Below are 18,978 nucleotides of genomic sequence, written 5' to 3'. Positions count from 1 at the left end.
TGAGTGAGTGAGTGAGTGAGTGAGTGAGTGAGTGAGTGAGTGAGTGAGTGAGTGAGTGAGTGAGTGAGTGAGTGAGTGAGTGAGTGAGTGAGTGAGTGAGTGAGTGAGTGAGTGAGTGAGTGAGTGGGTGGGTGAGAAATAAACTCCAGTACCTGTCCCTTGTCTTTCCACATAGAAGAGAACCAAAGTTGAAGAGGCCCTCTTGGACAATATAGGTTTTCTGTACATCTTCCTCAACACTTGGAATCTTTTTACAGTGAGCAAACACCACCCTGCGGAAAACAGACCCACACACAGACGCACATGCACCTCTGTGAGAATAATCAGCCCGGATGCCAAAGCCTGCAGGATTTTTTTTTTCTATGAACACCTAAAGGCCCCAGAGCCCTGAGCTACAAGATTATCACAGTAATTTACATTTGGTTCACAGCAGGGGTGCGCTTGGCTGATTGAATGACCTTTTCGCAATAACGTTTGCTGAGTTGGTGTTTGTCTTTACAGCACACATGACATTTACACGGGATTGCAATCCTTGAATCAAAACACAATTTCACTCTTTAGCTGAGGTCTCTAAACAATCTTTCGTCACGAAATGAGACTGCAGAAGTGAAGTAGCAAAGGCAAAGCAACCACAGTGTCTCTGGAACAACACTGCATTTAGCAATAACCCTGCAGGCCAGGGTGACATAAGCAAGTTCATAGGCCTCCCCTCAAGGTTTTAAGTCATCTTATATAGAAGTAGAATTAAGCTTTGAATTGGTGTAAAGTTAAGTCTATTTAACCTCAATCCTTATTCAAACTTAAAAAGCCTGAGCAACCCACACCCATTATTTGTTCACATTTCAGGTCATTTTCAAGCGTGGTAGAAACAGATACTGGAAACGTACTTATGATCTGTGCTGATGTTAGGGTAGGCACAAATCCCCTGGCAACGCAACTGGTAGGGTGTCCTGGTGCCCATCAGTTCAAAGTTGAGTGTCTGGTTGAACGCGCCCAGCTCTGCAGAGTGGAACCACAACTTGAGGATCACCTCATCATGAGGAGGCACAATCCAGCGAAACGTGGTCAGCCTTCAGGGAAGAATGGAACATTGAGAAGATTATTACATTTCCATACCGATCATTAAATGTCTGCTAACCCTGAGGTGCCTCTGCAGCTGTCCTGGCATGTGGCACATATACATACGTGAGTGTGTGATTGTGTGTATGTAAGAGAGAGAGAAAGAAAGAGAAGGAGATAATGTGTGAGTATATATTTGTGTGTGTGTGTGTGTGTGTGTGTGTGTGTGTGTGTGTGTGTGTGTGTGTGTGTGTGAGTTTGTGTGAATGTGAATGTATATGTGTGCATGTTTTGTAAACTGGTACCAGTGGTTTGGGTCCTGCTGGCTGTCCCCTGGGTGGCTGCCTTCTTCGGCATCGTAGAGCGGGATGATGACGTTCAGTGGAGGGGATTGAGACTCAGAGTTCTTTGGCCCTTTTTTGGAGGAAGGGCGACGCTTGTCCTTAGGGTTCTCTTTGCTTGCCTCAGCCTTCTTGGATTTGCCTTTGGATGGAGTGACTGTATCCTCCTAGGAGTGATCAAATGGTGTGTGCCATGGCTTATGGAGGAGGGTCTTGAAACTTAAAACAGTTTGATAACCAATTGCACATGTATTCTTCATTGCTCTCATAACCCTTACCCTTATACGTACTGCATTCTAAGTAAACTTTGATTTCAGTGAAGTGCAAGGTCACAACACATGAACCCAGGATTTAGTCAAAGGTTGTAGTCATTTTAAGAATACATGCACTATCTACAAACAAGCATATTTGAAACAGAGGAAATATCTAATATAATATATTATTATATGGCAACCACAGTACTAGCGTTCCGATTGGCTAATAGGTAGTCATGCCAGCGGCGTATTGCCCTCCTCGCCGGTCTAATAAGGATCCGTATTGCCCTCTGACGTCATCTTCAAAATGAGCGATATTGACAGACATCAACAACCATGAGGAAATTCAGAAGCAGCGAAAATGTGTTATTGAAAGCGATGATGAAGACTAGAAACTATAGTTTGAATCACTTGTGTTGTTACTTTACTGTAAATCAAAGCCATCTTAGCTGAGCCATGTTGTCTGTTTTGTATTGATCATTGTAACCGCACAGTTAGCAAGTAATTGGTTGCTACGCAACACCTAAAACACATTGTGTATTGTGAGAAGACTTGAGAGCTGATCAAAACGACATGTTTTCTATTTACAATTACCATTTCTTTTAATTTACAAAATGAAAACAGCAGAAAATGCCTTATAATAAACAACTTACTAACCTCGACCGTTCGGTCATGCCGGGAAATATCAGACTGAGGCTTTAAGGTATAGACCGAGCAATAGCTTTAGCGATAGATATTTCCCGGCATGACCGAACGGTCGAGGTTAGTAAGTAGTATAATCTGTTTCTGTGTGTAGATGGACTTCCACTCTAAGCCAAGCCAGGATTGGTATACAACAGTTGTTTCTACATATAAGTGTGCGGATAACAGCATGATTTCCTATTGAATCTTGAAACTTCTTACATACAAAACACCAATGGTAAAAATGTTAGAAAAATAATACTGAGGTGAAATGTGGATGTTACCTTTAACAGGGCTGCCTGCAGCTCAGCCTCTAGCTCAGCTTCTCTCTTCTCCTCGTCCTCTTGAGAGAGGGGCACAAGGAAGGTGAAGCAGCCGGAGAGGTGCTGCAGGCTGGCCTCAGAGCGCCTCTTGGGATAAGGCACCACAGAGAAGATGGAGGGTGGAGGGATGGGGGGGCCTTTGGAGCCCAGGCCTAAACCGTCCAGCACCTGGGGGAAGAGGTGAGGTATTGATATGAGAGTCCACTCTGAATCATACAGGACTGAGGACATATGTCTGGAAACAGCTCACATTTATCTTGGAAAGTCGTGGTATCCCACCCTATCAGCCCCACTGTGAATGTCATATGTGTCATATGTATCTCTATAAACTGGGTGGTGTAGTCGGTCTAAACTGCTGCCCTCCCGTCACATGAAGACATTTTTAGACTCACTATTTTACTTCCAAAATTGGCAAATACAATAAAGCTTCCTTGTAGATACAGGACACGAAGACGTGTGGAAGGTCTCTGTGGAGACATCCAAACTGCACTGCCATTACACTACGGTACACTACCCTCAACATAGTTTTCTGCTCAATTGAATCTTCTTACCATTGTAATAGTAACTTTACGAGCACCCCGTATACCCACTAAGCTATTCTACAACGCATCAATGATCTCTCCCAACCTCATTCTCTATCAATTTTGCAGGTATCATGTATATACCATGTTGTGTTTGTATGTATTGTGTGTATGATTGTTTCCTCACACCTTCTCCTCTCTCTCGCTATATAAATAAAACAGATTTTTTTTTTGTTGTAAATTGTATATGCACCATACAGATTAAAGTAACATTTTAAACACACTTTCTACTCTATGCAAATGTCAGTACATACTGTATAGTTTAGGTGTATGCCCAGTGATCTTGGAGTGTAAGGAGCTTGTACCTCATTGAGCGAAGGCAGCCTCTCGTCCTGGAGGATCTCTGCCATGACTGAGTGTTCTCTTCTGGACACAGGAATGACAATTTGGGGCACGGCATCTGCCACGCACTCCGTCTCCGCCATATCAGCACCATCACCCGTCAGCGGCACTCTGCTGGGGTCTGGGGACACCAACTTCAGCTCGCCGTCTGCCTTCAGCCGGTCCTTTTCGTTGCGCTCCTTCTCTTTCTCTCTCTCCTTCTTGGTTTTCTTCCCAGAGACGGCCTGGCGCTCTGAGCCCTGGTGGTCGTCGGCATCCAGGGCCTCCTCTGTGTTGTAGGGCCTCAACAGCAGGCCCTGGGCGCGGTCCCAGAAGCGCAGGACGTGGCAGAGCTGCACCTGGATATGCTCGTACACCTGGAAGCGGTGCAGGAGCTGCTTGTCACTCTGACTAAGCTGGAGCAAGGGAGGATCCACAGAGAGGATTAGAGGGGATATCACAACTCACAGAGTTATCTGATTTAGCATAACAGTCACTGGTTTGTTAGTTATTCACAAACACCAAAAAATAGACTAAATTATCTACTACACAAATGGCGCTGTTTGAGGGTACCTTGACCATGGTATATTTAGACCAAATTCTATATCAACTTTAAGGCTATTCGAGCTTATAGCCTATAGAGCTTATAACACTGTAACGTACGGGTTATGAAGAGATATTAAAGACGATATAAATCTAAACTGACCATCTCCCCATCCTGCTCCTCGTTAGGAGGTGGGATGTCCTCCTGCCCTCCTGGCTTGGCCTCTTTAGGTTTCTTTTTCTTCTCCTCTGCATCTCTGCTGCCATCGCAAGGGGTTGGGGCCACGTCCTTGGATTGGTCTTTGACATCTTGGGGGTTAGACATTTTTTGGCCGCCATGATCCAGCTTTGTTTCAGAGCGAAGCGCAGATGAAGACTGAAGAAAAGTAATAAACCTCTTATTTAATTTGCAAGTCTCCTTGTTCATATAACACATACATTTCTGAAGGACGTATTCATATTTATCTGATTTTTTAAGATCTAAGCAGTCATGGGAACTGAAACCCTGACACCTCACACCATCCTACTGATTAAAAATAGACCTTCATAGGTTAACATACGTTCAAAAGTAATCTACCTGTTTATGAGGAATATTTGAAGTACTATTTTGCTACTTTGTAAACTCAGTTGGCCCAACTGTGACGTATGTTTACAACTTATACTTTTTGGAAACATAAACACCATATTGTCTATCAGCATTCTCCTCTGCCTAACTTGCATCGACACTGACCTGTTTACAGCCAAGCTGGCTCTTCTTCCCAGCATCCTCTTTGGATGTGACTGGATCTTTCTTTCCTTTTTTGCCTCTCTTCTTCATCTCCTCTTCCTCTCTCTGTCGTTCTAGATCCTCCTGTATCCTCCTCTCCTCCTGCTGTCGCTCCAGCCGCTCCTGTTCCCTGCATAGATGACAGCATTGCAGTCTTGTGGTTAGCTGTTCGAGCACAGGCCAGATCCCAACTTAATGAAACACGATGGACAATCATGAATGAAAATGTCAAGAATCAAGAGATCATTTAGGCATGCATGGACAAAAACCACAACTGTTTAAGTCTGCGAGCACATTTGTAAAAGGCAAACAGAATTATACAGAAAAATCCAAGATGACCAGTATAAAAGAAACATGGAGATATCTTTGGTCGTATCTCCAAAACAGTTGTTCTTTGTTTCACTTTGAGAGAGGTTTAAAGATGCCGTTGTTGCTGTCTTGCGACCAAAGATGGCCTGGGAAAACAGTCTGACAAAAATGATGCCCTGATCAACAAGACACTGGCGCCAAACCGAAATGTAATAGATGGAGGTTAAATGTGCGAAACAAAATGTTTTGGTTTCCAACAAAGAACAAAATCTTGTTGAGTTGGCATGGAAAGAAATAGCGGATGAATTGCAGTTCCCGGTGCATGGGATTTTACAAGTCTCTCCGACAGGAATGCAGGAATCTTCAGTAGACAATGTCTTGCTCCAGTAGAAGTTCCACTAGATGTATCCCCTAGGTATCCACCAGTGTGTGTTGAGCATGCAGAATTATTGGGATGTAGGCATAGTTGGCAGCCCAACAGTCCCACAAACCATTTTAATTTTGCAAAGCGTGTATTCTCCTGATAGCTATCAGAATATCAAATCATCTTAAGTAATCCAGAGAACTCTTAACGAGCCTGCACTTCTATGACACCTGAGAGAGACCTTTAATCAATGAGGCGGTGCCAGAGAGCAAACGTACCTGCGCTTGCGTTCCTGTACCATCTGCAGGCGTTGGCGGTCAAAGTGCTCTTTTTCTTCCTCTGGCAGGGCATCATACTCCTCCTCATCCATCTCCTGAAGCCGCAGCTTCTCCTTCTGTTCCTGCTCACGCTGCTTGGCCTCTGAGGAGAGAGAGAACAGCTTCCAGATTTTGCCACAGCAATATCCAAAAAACAACCCCATATTCACCCACTTCAGTTGCAAACTGTGTTAGTAGGTCTACAACACATAAAAGAAGAGGGCCTGTATGATCTACAAGGGATTTCCCTTAATGAGAATCGTTGTTTAAACCCATAAACCATTATTTATCAATACAAGCTTCTAATAACAGATACTATTTGTTTCACTCTGTTAGAATGCAATTGTAAGAGGCTTAACAGGTAAAACGATGATTTTTATGATACTGTATGACATTCCCCTTTTCTGTCTTACCCTCATCCTCTCTCTGCGCCTTCTCTTTGGCCTTAAAGTCGTTGTAGTTGTTGGAGAGGTTCACCATGTAGATGAAGCGACGGTTATTCAAGGCCTTGAGGATGGCCTGCAGTGTGCAGCTCAGTGAGAGACAGTACAGAGTCTCTAGTCCATCAAACACCACTCCCCGGAGACAGTCACTTAACTGGGACGGCCCAAGCCGGAAGAGAAGAGTTGGTTTTGTTATAGATAACTTACTACAGCTCAGCATTAAAGAAAGGATGTGCAAGAACAGGAGTCATTTAATGGCCTCAAAATCCTCAACACCTGTCTGACGCCTCTCTGTTCTAATCTCTAGCAGATGCAGAAAACACATTCACACACAACCTCAAACATGAATGGAAACACATGCACATACATGCAAACACATGGGACATACACCCAAAATGCATACATGTATGGGCGCGTTCAGATGAAAACACACACAGGGTGCTCACCTGGAGTCTTTCTCTGAGGATGTCCACCAGCACCTCCTCAGGCAGCAGGCAGCTCATAAGGTCCAGCTCTCTCACCTGACTCACACTGACACTCAGCTTCCTTTGGAACTGAACACATGCACACACACACACACACACAGTCATGCATACACGCAGGCACACACACGCACATACCCACACCCACACACACTCACACATACACACAGAGACATACACACACATGTATTATATACATTTCTGAGCACCTTTTGCTTGTTCAGCTCTGTAAAATATGTTATGTGCAATTTTGTAAATCTATAGTTTGAAACAAAGTCTGTACCTGGGAGATTGTTGGGGAGGTATCTGCTTGCTCAGTTTTCTTACCCCCCGCGACACTAGTTTTGTTGCGGGTGGAGATGGAGGTGGCCTGGGCTTTGGGGTCGATGCTCTCTACCGTGTGTTTGGAAACAGCGTCCACGCTGAGTACACCTGGAGCCTGAGCCGTGGGAGACGGTATTTCTGCAGGAGCGTGGACTTTATGGACACAAATATACACACACAAAACAGTTACACAGTCCCCTTCAACATGTACACACATGAATACATATATACATACATACATACATACATACATCCAAACACTCGAACAGCCACTCATACATAACAGCACACACAGTGGCTTACGCTTCATTACAACACTGGGAAAGACCACCTTTAGCCCCGACCCCAAAGGAAACACTCAAACACTCAAACACACGCAAACAGCTTGTGCGAGGTGTGACTCACCCATCTCCTCTGCCTTCCTCTGGGAGTGCTCCTGGGCGGCTGTGGCACACAGCTCTCTGGCCTGTATGGCCGCCGGTGTGGCCCCTGATACCATGGCCTCCAGCACCACCGCATCCAAAGTCAAGCATGCTGCACCGTAGTGCCGGGCCAGTGTCACCGCCGTTTCTGTCTTGCCTGCACACAGCAGAGGACTGCTTTACACACTCACAGGAAATTAAGGCAAAAAGTTCACTTACATGAAAAAGGGCAAAAAAAAGGACTTAATTACTTACAGTTACTTTAAAGAAGCACAATGGAGGAATTGCTAATCGCTAACGAGATGCTAGGGGCTTAACCTAGCGAAACCTCTTGAATTTGCTTACTTTGACAATATGACAACCTAGAGTCAACAACTTTCCTAACACAGTCAAACATCAAGCATGTGCAACACAAGACAAAGCAAGACGGCAAATAAGCTACTTCGGCAGACTACTAGTTCGACAGTAGTAACCGGGCGGCTTCAGGCAAAAGTACATACGGACCCTGGTATGGCTCGGAGGCGATTCTCCATATTAAACGTCATTGTAGCACCTCAATTTTTTTAAGCTGTCATTTTAAGGTAAAACTGCTTATCATAACCCTAACCCTGAATTTCAATTCCTATATAATGCCACTTTAAGTTTGTTACTTACAGTTATAGTATAGCATTTACTTATACTACTTATTGTAATGTTTAAGCATTTTACAGTAACACACGTCTTAAAAGCTTCCTAGGAGCTTAAACCCACGAAGCTTAAGTCTGCCAGATAAGTCTCTGGGAGAAACTGTAAGCAGTACCAGAGAGAGGAGCTCCATGGACGATGATGGCGATTCCTCTGCGGCTCCTTGCGTCCTGCCCCTCTGGGGTCATGTCTATGCCCAAGTGTCGAGCGATGGCTTTGGTCACAGGGTTCGTCTCCAGCTCCCCAACACCACTGTTTGGTGTGCCCTCATCATTCAAAACTTCTAAAGATCAGAAAAAATTGAGAATCCTTGGTGATCACACCTACACTCAAACCCAAACACAACTACTATGTCTGACAGCTGTTAGGTTTGTTAGTTTGGTTAAGCTTGGTAATAAGAAACACAAATAAAACCGTTGCAAAGAGTGGGCAAAACTAGATGTAGTTGATGTATCAGTCTGTAATTACTAGCTGAAAACTATGGAATCACCTTTGTTTGTGGTTTATGTAGCCTACCTCTACTTCGAAACTCCTTAGAGCCAACGGCCATGACCTCCACCCTGTCATCCAATAGGGGGCGCTCTGCGTTTAGGAGGTCGGCCTGGTCCTCCTCCTCCACTGACTCTCTCCACTCCCCCTCCAAGCCCTCCTCATCTTTGAGGGTTCCAGCCTTTAGATCTGTGAAACAAAGAGCAGGGTGACTCCCACAGTGGTCTCTCTGGGTAAACTCAGCTTTTAACAGACACACACAACTGCCTCCTGGCCCAGGTACAGGTCATGTGTTGTGGCTCTGCAGAGAGCACAGTGAGTTTCTGAGGTAAAATATGATGCAGGCTTTTACCGCAGTGGTCTATTACAGTAAACACAGATGAAGCACAGCGTGTATCTCTCTGGTGGTGACTTTCCTCTATTAAAGCAAGGAAACCTCTAATGACATATGAACCATGTTAGGTCAAGGGGCTCATATTGATTGCGCTTGCAGCTGTACCTCTACGTGACCCATGTGAGCGGTGCTCCTGATAGTGCTCCAGCAGTTCTGCTGGAAGAGTCTCCCCCGGGGCACGAGGGGGCAGCAGCAGGAGGTTCTGGGCATCATAGCCTTTCAGCGTGCGTAGCACCTAAGGAAGGAAACCTTACAGTCAGCCTGGGCTGCCTGCCAACACATTTCAGAGAGAACTGTTTTATACCTGCATAGATCCAACTTAATGGGCTGAAACTAAAAAGTTAATAGTAAGGAAGAGTGACAAAACCCTGTTTGCTGAAGACAAAGGTAACTTAAAAGAGAAAATTGGATTTTCAGAAGTCCTTCCCTTGACCACAGGGTATGTAGAAATATTGCTACAAAATTATGATTAAAATTGTAACAGTGAACACAATTTAGCCTCACAGGTGACCTTGTAAGGAATACACAACGAGCTTCACCTTCTCTTCCTCCAGGTACTGCTTGTCAAACTCCAGCGAGTAGAACTCCACGGGGAACGGACAGGGGTTTCGGACTATCACCTCCGTCTCTTCTCCGGCGCTGTGGGGCAGCACGGGCCCCATCTTCAGCACAGAGGTGGAGAACTCCAGCTGGGGCTCCTCGCCCTTGCCCTGGGCCAGCAGCAGGATGCGCTGGGTGCTCTGGGCCACAGTCAGTACCAGATGCTGGCTGTACGCCCTCTAGAGGCCACCGCAAACAGCACAGCACAGTTAAGGGAGACAAGGAGGTGGAGAGATATGTTTTAGCTCTGAGATCCTCTTCACGTGGTCTCAAGGGTTTTTGGTGGTAGAAAACATTAAATATAAAGGTTTACAAGTGTTTCCCTCTCAAAAGGGTTTTCTGCTACATAACCCAGCAGAACAAACTCTGCTACAGAAAAAAGTGATATTTTTACCTTCTGAGTGTGTGTTTTTCCCCCCATGTTCTTACATTTCTTTAGCTGATATACAGCATGCCATGCACTGTCTCAAAGTAGATTCATCTACAGTGGAATTACTTACTCAGCTCCTCCAGGTTAATTACTTTTAAAAAGTCAGAGAAATCAAGTGTAAGGAAACTGATTTTTTTTCAAGTACAGCTAAGTATGTCTGAGTGATTGTGTGTGTGTGTATGTGTGTGTGTGTGTGTGTGTGTGTGTGTGTGTGTGTGTGTGTGTGTGTGTGTGTGTGTGTGTGTGTGTGTGTGTGTGTGTGTGCGTGCCAGACAGAGGAAGAGAGAGAGGGAGAACGAGAAAAAGTAAAAGAGAGAAATGAAGGATGGAGAGAGTGATGGAGCGAGTGAGCGTGTGTGTGCACATTTATGCGCGAGGCTAAATCCCTCCTCAAAGATAAGGGCCTCGTAGAGCCAGCTCTCTTATCTATGTCTCTCAGGACTCATTTCTCCCAGGCCTGGTCCCTGCTCCTTCTGGATGGGAGACGATAACTGCCAGAAATGTGGTGGACGCAGGTGGAGATATACATTAAGATACACACAGACGGTGTCAGTGTCTAGTGCTTTATCTCCCAAATTAAATCATTTAGCATGCGGGACAACTTTTTTTTTGTTTCTCTTTCCCAAAGATGGTTCTACCCTCCAAAAAAAACTTAAATCAGATAAATCTCAGGACCTAAAGTGTTTGGAGCAGACACCCATGTATCCTAGTTTCTCCCTAGAGAGAAGATTATACAACCATCTTGAATATATACTTCACATTTTAAGAAACTGAATTCAATTAGGCAACTCTATGCACAAGTGACGGACAACTGGCATACTATTAGGAGAGCATCTATAAATGCCCATCACCGACAATCCACCGGGGAGTGGATCACTTCACTGGAAATTCGTGGTTCCATGGACTTTAACCTTAGACAAACACAGGTCCAAACGGGTGATTTCACACTAGAGATTTTGAGGCATTAGTTCCGTTCATTTTGCTTGTGTGAAAGTTTTACAAACTTAGGTACGCACCATGGGGACTGTACCAAGTCCTCCAGAAAACAGGGATTTGGGGTACGATTTGCCTGATATCCAGTGCGGATTGTGTTTGGTGTGAAGCTGATGGATCCAAATTCTCCCCCAAAAAATAAATCGTCATTCAATGTGAAAAAATGTTTTAACATCCAATTCTCAAAAAAGCTTACAGTTATAGTGACAAACGGACCGCTTTGTGGCAATCCATGCTTGGGGGGACACATGTTAACTCTGCAAGCAAAGCTGCAAGTTCATCTTGCATTTGTCGCCTGTCTCTGCTTATCTGAGCAGCTCACATAATCTAAGGCAGAACAAAAATGATCTAATTAACAAAAAGATGAAGAAAAATAGAGCCTGGCTATCAAATTTTCCTCCCTTACTTTGAGTCCTTGCCTAGCGACATTAATAAAAGTTGCATGTTGCTTACGTGTTAAGGACATATAGTTGATGACTTTTGGTTCTCCACTAAATCATGTAACAACTAGCGGGGGGCAAGAGGAGGGGGAATATTGCACTCGAGTTTTGACCAGCATTATGGACCAAGTGTGAAAATAGCCTGAGAGAGGGGAAATGGTGACAAAGACAAGCTAGAAAAAGTATTTTGTTTTTTTTCAGTTTCAAGTTTTTTTTAAATCTTTTTAATCAGTTTTCACATTTGTTGAACATTATCTCTGTACAGTATTTGTGCAACACTGTAGTTTAGTAGTAAACAGCCTATTTAGTATTTAAAATATTTCATGTGTTGATGCAAGTCACTGTAAAGTGTACTGTAGGTTTGCTGCAGTGCTTACCCCTTCTGCTGGGCTGAACTTGACCTGAACGTTCAGTCTGTCTCCTGGCAACAGCACACCTGAAGAGGGCAGCACCTCAAACACCACAGGCGGGGGACGAAACTCAAGCCTTAATTTTCTCCTCAGGTGGAGGGGGACATGCTTGTCAATCTAAACACAGAGCAGGGGAAGCAGGAAGCATTAATAGCAGTGTCTGTACTGACTTCAGCATAACCTTTAACATGTCACATATTTACCGACGCATCATTTTTTGATCTGATTCCCTTGCTGGGTGTTTTTCCAAGATATTCCACATTTCAGTTTTACAAAGACAAAGTCTATCATCACCAAATGCTGTGAAGATTTGTCACCTAATGTGTCTTTCTCTGAAGCTCTTTCATTGTCCTAGGCGTGCCATAAAGCACAGGTCTAAAATTATCCATCGGAGACAAAGTGGCAAGAGGATAAATTAACCTACTGTAGCCCTGCAGCTAATACTTTCAATCCCCAGGTTTTATTCATAATACATTACGCTCTAATGAGAGGAAAAGCTCCACGCTGGTCATTTGTACTGGCAATAATAAGGGGTCACCTTTGCGCTATACTATCAATTTCTCAAATAACCCAATTGTTTTATCTTCCTTGATAATGTATCATATACTGTGGAAATATATCAAAGCTCTGATATAGTAACACTGTACTCAATCAGACCAGTTTCTGTCTGAGCAATGATGGTTTTTCTAGTGTAGATGAACAGGGCTGGAAGTAAGACCATAATCCATGATGAAAGGCGTCACCTTTTTCTTGGGACGTTCCTCCTCTGCAATGCTCCACTCGCATGGCACAACCTCGCTGTTGAGTAGCTGCAGCGTGATTAGCTGACACATGCCGCACTGGATGCTGTCGAACTTCAGCGTTTCCATGGAGACGCTGAGGGACGGCATGGTGACCACCGCGTGGAGGTGCACCTGTACCAGCGGGCTCCCTGCCACCTGTCAATCACAGCACACAACACAGGTGGTCGGAGAGGACTGAGGGCCAAAGCGTCTCATTATGAGAGAGAAGCAGATGAATCCTGGCACCTAGGGGGCACTTGAATCAAATGAACACCCTGAACTGAATGGTCTGTCTGAGAGTCTGTAAGTGAAGAAGTCTTCATGAAAATACATTTTCTTTTAAAAACTATTTTCAGATTGAGCATTGGCTCAACGTAGTTACGACGGGCCCAGGTGCAGGCTATTATGATGGGCCCTAGTCAGTGGCGTAAGGCAGTGGTTCCCAAACATTTTACAGTCCCGCACCCCATGTTAGTATCTCACCTGAATGGGCATAATAGTATCAACCTCGCCCAATTCCAGGTTGGCTCCGCGTGGATCAAACTTCACCTCAAATGTTTCCGTCTCGCAGTAGGGCAGGTGCTTCACTCTGTCCAGCTCTGTGCTGAACCCTACAGAGGGGCAAGTAGAACAGGCAGACTCAAACAGCGCCATAGCTCCAGCTATGGCTAAATGTTCCAACCAAAAATATGTCTGAGTGTTCAAATAAATGATTGCTCAATGTTGGTCAGTACTGACATTATTATAATGCCTTGCATAGATACAGAAATTAAAATTGAATGAAGCTGTCTCAGCCTGACAGACAAACCTGTTCCAGCAAGAAGCCGGCGATCTGCCCGGAACGAGACCTGGCATGGCCCTGTGTTGGTCACTTTGACTATGTGGGTGGGGACTTCACCATGGATCACATAGCCAAAGTCCAGTATGTAGTCTGGCAGTGTAAACCTGAGAGGGACCACAGCCGAAGTGACTTTTACTAATGGCAGGTCACTGACTTGCAATAAGATGTCATGCAGTGAGGCTTGCATGGGGTTTAGCATGCTATTCATGACATTCTCACTTGCTCAGCTTTCTCCTCTTTCTGCTGGCAGATCCAGATGTGTCGCTCCCTTCCACGGGTGTGGTCTCCATGGAGACGGCGTTCTCTGTCACCAGCAGCCTCTCCACCTCCATCTGCAGCAGGGTATCATACTGCAGATTCATAGAGAGAGACAGCAACTGCTGTGAGAATGTTCACCTGATCTCTTTAGGAGGCACAACTAAGACCTACCAGGTCTTCAGGTTGTCTTCATGTTGTTCTTTGAGGAGAGGTTGTTCGTAGGGCTACACGCTATTTTAGGTTGTGAACTTTTCAGCCCTGAAGCCATACTAACATGGGGCTTTGTACAGAAAATATTCTACATAGAAGCACAAGCTCTTTTAAAGAACTCACAAAAAACTTAAAAGTAAAAACTAAAAAGTACCCTCACAGCTATGTTAGTGTAAAATCTGTGGGCCAATGTCACTGAGAGAACCATTTTGTTCTTCCAAGGGAATCCTCTTGCAGCTCCAGTTAGAAAACCCTGCTGTTTAGAATTAGCTACTGGGTCCTGAGAACAGTCAATTCCAGTCACACTCAGACAAAGCTGCTCAGTAGGGTTTCACAAAGTGCGCAAACCTGTGGTCTTCTATAAGAATTAATTGAGGAGTACTTCCCCCCCTCATACAGCATATGTACTCTAACACTTACAGTAGGGCAGTAGTCCTCCTCAAACGGCGTCCCGTCCACAGTGAGAGGCCGACTGAGGAGCTCCTCCCTGGGCTTCTCGTTCTCCACATTCTCCCTGGCTACCTTCAGCAGAGGCCCGTACTTCAGCTCATCTGGAAGAGAAAGAGATCTGTAGAGTTTCATGTGAAGTTTTTCCTTTTTCCCCCCACATGGATCAGTGAGCTCTGGCTTGATTAAGACATGTTGAGTCTTAAACCGTGCTGCTGTGTCAGCCCATCAATTCTGGAATTGATTCCAGTTCCATCATGGGACTTTTTTTTTTCAAACCGCTGATTGATGCACCTTTTACACACACAAGCAAGTTCCAACACGTTAGTGCTAGGCAAGCATTTAATTCACACCTTTATTTTTAACACCAATATTCAGTTTTTTGTTTAAAAAAAAAAATCTTAAAAATCATTTACCATTCTCCTGTATTGGTCTGCAGAAAGTTTTTGCATTCAGAGGGATTTGGGATGGAACATGGTTCTTTCATATTTCAATCGAAATTGTGCATTCTACACTACTTAGCACACGGGAGGAGGATCTTAGGTCCCCAAATTTCTTTGTCAGTATTGTAGATGCTACCCAGATCACCACACATCGTCACATCCATGTATGAATTCTAGAATGTATGACCCAATGGTTATTCAATGATGTTTTACCCCTTTTGTTAGGTGAGGGCGTGGGGGTGGGGTGGTTCCCCTAATGTTTGGAGGATACACAAAACAGTGCATATAAGAGCCTGGTGACGCATGTAGTACTCTTCTCCTAATGTAGATTATCGGTCTGTTTGTGATCTCAGCATGAACTGAAAGAAACACAAAGAGCTGACTTCCATAAGGAGATTCGCTATAGGCCAATTTAAGACAGCCTGCTATTGACCTGACCGGTTAATATATATCCCCAATGACTGCGACTGGGGAGGGTTTAAACTTTACTACAGGCAGGCACTAAGTGCAACAGGCAGGCCCTGCGGATCAATATCTCATCAGAGGAGGACAAAGTTTTCTCATCTGTACAAAGGCCCATTTACTCGCCTAATGCTTTCCACCACTGGCCGCAAGACTAAAAAGCTCTGGCTCTTGCGGCTCTGGCCATCCCTGGCTCTCCTCTGGCTCCGACAGACACCACGCTGATTAATTGCACTTGTAAGCAGGTCTGCCGCGGTCGTTCTCTGGAGCACAGGGGCGTGATTAATCGCACACTTACCCAGGTCTCTGGGCAGGTCCAGGCACACTCGGGGGAAGATGCCCTCCCCGCGGATGCTGATGGTCTCCGGCTCGAAGAAAGCCACCTGCAGCTGGAATGTCTTGTAGAAAGCCTCTGGGACGCCAGGCAGGTAATACACTGAGATTCTCTGCTCCGTGTTTGCCTCTATGTGGCCCTTAAATAATACAACAACCGAAAACAGTGATCAGTGAATGACCTTAAATCAACGTTTTGGCAGGTAGAACTTAAATGGAAGACCATGTTTTTGTGGGATGAATGCCATGTTGTCTACAGTATACATGGCAAGCAAGCATAGCTGTCCCTGTTCTTCCAAAACAAAGCTGTGCAAAAGCACTCAAATGTGCAACTTAGGCTATTTGCCCCTAAATCCTGCTCATCTAGCTCTGGCTCTATCCCATGAGTTTTTCTCTCACCGAGCTTGGGATGACCAGCGGCTGACCGGGAGGAGGGCTGTCAGGATTTCCGTCCAGGTCCTGAGGCAGTGTGCTAAAATCAAAGCCCACACGGCCAGTGTTCCTCAGCACGATCTCTTCCTCAGCCACGCGGTCAAACAGCTAGGGGGAGACCAGAGAGTGACACACAGAAGCTGCTCACACGGCCACACGGATATTATTTTTTATATAAACAGGCTTGATCTTTTCTCTGTGCTTCGCCTCGAGCCACATCCCATGACTATTACACAAGTCCTCACAACAACATGTCAGTGAGACTTTGGGAGCTGGGGAGTGTGGCAGCTTGCATGTTTATGTGCCAAGCAGATATTTTGACCAGTTTGTTGACCAGTGCTATCACTAGACATATACACGGACATATTTGGAGACAGCAAACACTCAACACAAAGTCAGTTATATGTTAAATTACCCAACAGGTTTTCAAAAGATAATGAAACCCAATGTAAGACTTTTATAAGTCGCTTGGGCATACTGTACCTGAGGGCCTAGACAGATGTCAGTGGTTTCGAGTGTGTAGGTGACCAGCGAGGCTTCACCCTTGAGTGTGATCTCATAGACCGGACCCCCCTCTACCTCACACAAGGCCAGCACCTGACTGGTGATATTGGCATGACCAAAGAAGGAGAATGTCACCGGCTGGCTCCCCCCCGGCTGGAGCATCCCATAGATTGGCAAGATGTCAAACACCTGCCCAAGGCACACATACAACCCAGCAAGGAATTACACAACTTGACTGAATGAAGGGAGTGCCAGAAAGGAGTGACAAAAAGACAAAAAAAACTCCATATGTATGTACCTCCTCCACCCCAATATTGGGGTGAATCCTGGGGGTCTGACTGATTGTAAGGTCTCCTTTGGGGGGCCACTGGGGAGAGTGAACCCCCGATTGCACCAGTTTTCTGGGGGTGAAGCTGCCAGTGTTGGTGGGGGTGCCCCCACGTGGAGTGTTGATGGGAATGAGGACAGACTCTTTGGGGGAGCCCCGCCCTTCCTTCGTGTCATTCTCAGGATCTCTCTTCTCCTCGTCCCCCTCAACCTCTAATGGCAGTTTCTGAGTGTCCTGAGATTTCCTAAAATACAGTCAAATAAACATATTCACATCACACATCTACATTTACCACTACATGCAAATATGAATTATGAATATATAAACCCAATACACTAATAAGAATACAAATCTATCATTTTTTTTGCATATCATTAGCAAAGCTAGGATTACAATGATGTATATGAAGTAATAATTTGAATAAACCATGCATTTGGCCTTTCAAGCAATATACATTGGCAATATACATGGGCAATTCCATCTAATTTCATAGGCTTTATTTCATAGTCTTTTAACTTTCCTATCTCTCCCTCCCTCTCCCTTGGGGCAGACCAAGCAGAAAAACCAATTTGGTTTCATCAAGGCGGTTATTAATTAAATATTAAAGTCTTCAATAATTAAGATGCCATTTATTATGTAATGCCATGGGAAATCTTTAATATTGAATAGTGGCACGAGCAGGCAGAGGAACAGACTAAGGACGGTCAGAAAAAGAGAGGGAGAGATAGATAGAGAGAGAGAGAGAGAGAGAGAGAGAATGAGAAGGACAGAAGGTGAACGAGAGGAAGAAATAGAGAGAAGAAAACAGGCTTTTTCTGATACAAAGGGATGGACACCGAGTGAGCGGTGGAGGCAGAGAGGGGCTCCAGGACAGCCTGCAGTGAAGTTGAGGACACAGCAGGGGGCACTGTTGTGCCAGGAATAAGATTGACAACAGCCCTACCCCCTACCGTTATCATCGGACACACAACCATAGAGGGGATCATTGAGGAGTGATAATTAGTACGCTACGCCAGAACCAATGGCATGGGGGAACAGCTAAACTACTATAAAACAGATTCTCTTTTTTATCATCCTTCATTCTAACTCCAATCGGAGAGTTCTGCTTTTCTGTACCCTGAGCGTGAGAGTCTGCTTCATGTGTGTATTTTGCGTGTGTGCGCTCACTATAATGTGTGCCTTGGAAAGTGAGCTTTCCTTTTATCACACTAGTCCCCCGACACCACCCCAACAGCCAAGAGAAAACAATTCAATTAAACAAAACTGACAGGAGTGGAGAGGGGGGAAAAAAACAGTAGGGGCTCGTTACATTGTTGAATGTGGTGAAGGGAGACTGCCGCAGTGTTTTTTCAAAGGCAGCTACTCGAGTGAGATTCTCCTGGGACACGACTGCCATGAGTGTTTCATACAGTAACTGCACACATGCTGACAGTCCAAGCTGAGTTGCTTCCAATCTGTGCATGCACAGAATCCTTCCCTGGCTCAAGTCGTTGAGCGGGACCCATCCGGAACCATCCCCATGTATTATATAAGTGTGTGATACTGTGATGCCTCCTCTATTTTAAGTTGCAACCTCGACTTAAAAGTGAGAGCTCTTATCGTAATCTGGACATCTTCACCAGGCCTGCGGAGACGGGAAATGCTATAAAGTGCAGGTTAGAGAAAAGTGCACTAGTAACGCAGACCTGTTTGAGTCCATCCTGCTGTTGGTGTGTCGCTTGTGGGACAGCCCCCACTGGTACGGGGTCTCCTCACCTCCAACGGGATCTGTCTGAGACTGGCTCCCTCCCTCAGCAAACCTGCATGGGGTGAGGGTGGGCGGAGGGATTGTGTGGGTGGGGGGTGGGGTGGGGAGGTGTAAAACTCATCAGCAACCAATCAGCTGTGCATGGCAAAGAGCTCCTCTTGCAGAGCCGATAAACCTGTCCATCAGCCGCAGGTTCAGCCGCAACACTGGTCAACACCAGC

The 18,978-nt window shown here is 45.2% G+C and overlaps 1 protein-coding gene across 1 annotated transcript in view; it reads right to left on the bottom strand.

Annotated features, from left to right (window-relative positions):
* Nucleotides 1–18,978, bottom strand: part of hydin (HYDIN axonemal central pair apparatus protein) — a gene marked incomplete at both ends in the record, with an annotated part of 79,581 nt that overhangs the window by 19,696 nt on the left and 40,907 nt on the right. Inside the window, 27 exons of the mRNA XM_080841750.1 lie at nucleotides 153–272; nucleotides 888–1,070; nucleotides 1,365–1,567; nucleotides 2,620–2,826; nucleotides 3,545–3,976; nucleotides 4,267–4,479; nucleotides 4,834–4,999; nucleotides 5,821–5,962; nucleotides 6,273–6,456; nucleotides 6,749–6,856; nucleotides 7,068–7,261; nucleotides 7,514–7,687; nucleotides 8,330–8,497; nucleotides 8,731–8,892; nucleotides 9,203–9,332; nucleotides 9,637–9,876; nucleotides 11,938–12,087; nucleotides 12,714–12,908; nucleotides 13,236–13,363; nucleotides 13,561–13,697; nucleotides 13,813–13,943; nucleotides 14,482–14,612; nucleotides 15,712–15,886; nucleotides 16,146–16,286; nucleotides 16,662–16,871; nucleotides 16,981–17,254; nucleotides 18,696–18,809. Coding sequence (XP_080697876.1) covers nucleotides 153–272; nucleotides 888–1,070; nucleotides 1,365–1,567; nucleotides 2,620–2,826; nucleotides 3,545–3,976; nucleotides 4,267–4,479; nucleotides 4,834–4,999; nucleotides 5,821–5,962; nucleotides 6,273–6,456; nucleotides 6,749–6,856; nucleotides 7,068–7,261; nucleotides 7,514–7,687; nucleotides 8,330–8,497; nucleotides 8,731–8,892; nucleotides 9,203–9,332; nucleotides 9,637–9,876; nucleotides 11,938–12,087; nucleotides 12,714–12,908; nucleotides 13,236–13,363; nucleotides 13,561–13,697; nucleotides 13,813–13,943; nucleotides 14,482–14,612; nucleotides 15,712–15,886; nucleotides 16,146–16,286; nucleotides 16,662–16,871; nucleotides 16,981–17,254; nucleotides 18,696–18,809 — 4,812 coding nt within the window. The remainder of the gene's footprint in view (nucleotides 1–152; nucleotides 273–887; nucleotides 1,071–1,364; nucleotides 1,568–2,619; nucleotides 2,827–3,544; nucleotides 3,977–4,266; nucleotides 4,480–4,833; nucleotides 5,000–5,820; nucleotides 5,963–6,272; nucleotides 6,457–6,748; nucleotides 6,857–7,067; nucleotides 7,262–7,513; nucleotides 7,688–8,329; nucleotides 8,498–8,730; nucleotides 8,893–9,202; nucleotides 9,333–9,636; nucleotides 9,877–11,937; nucleotides 12,088–12,713; nucleotides 12,909–13,235; nucleotides 13,364–13,560; nucleotides 13,698–13,812; nucleotides 13,944–14,481; nucleotides 14,613–15,711; nucleotides 15,887–16,145; nucleotides 16,287–16,661; nucleotides 16,872–16,980; nucleotides 17,255–18,695; nucleotides 18,810–18,978) is intronic.

The sequence above is a fragment of the Sprattus sprattus genome (genome assembly GCF_963457725.1).
Source record: "Sprattus sprattus genome assembly, chromosome: 7".
NCBI lineage: Eukaryota > Metazoa > Chordata > Actinopteri > Clupeiformes > Clupeidae > Sprattus > Sprattus sprattus.
Note: the sequence above shows the minus strand (reverse complement) of the source record. Positions and strands in the feature narration are given on the sequence as shown.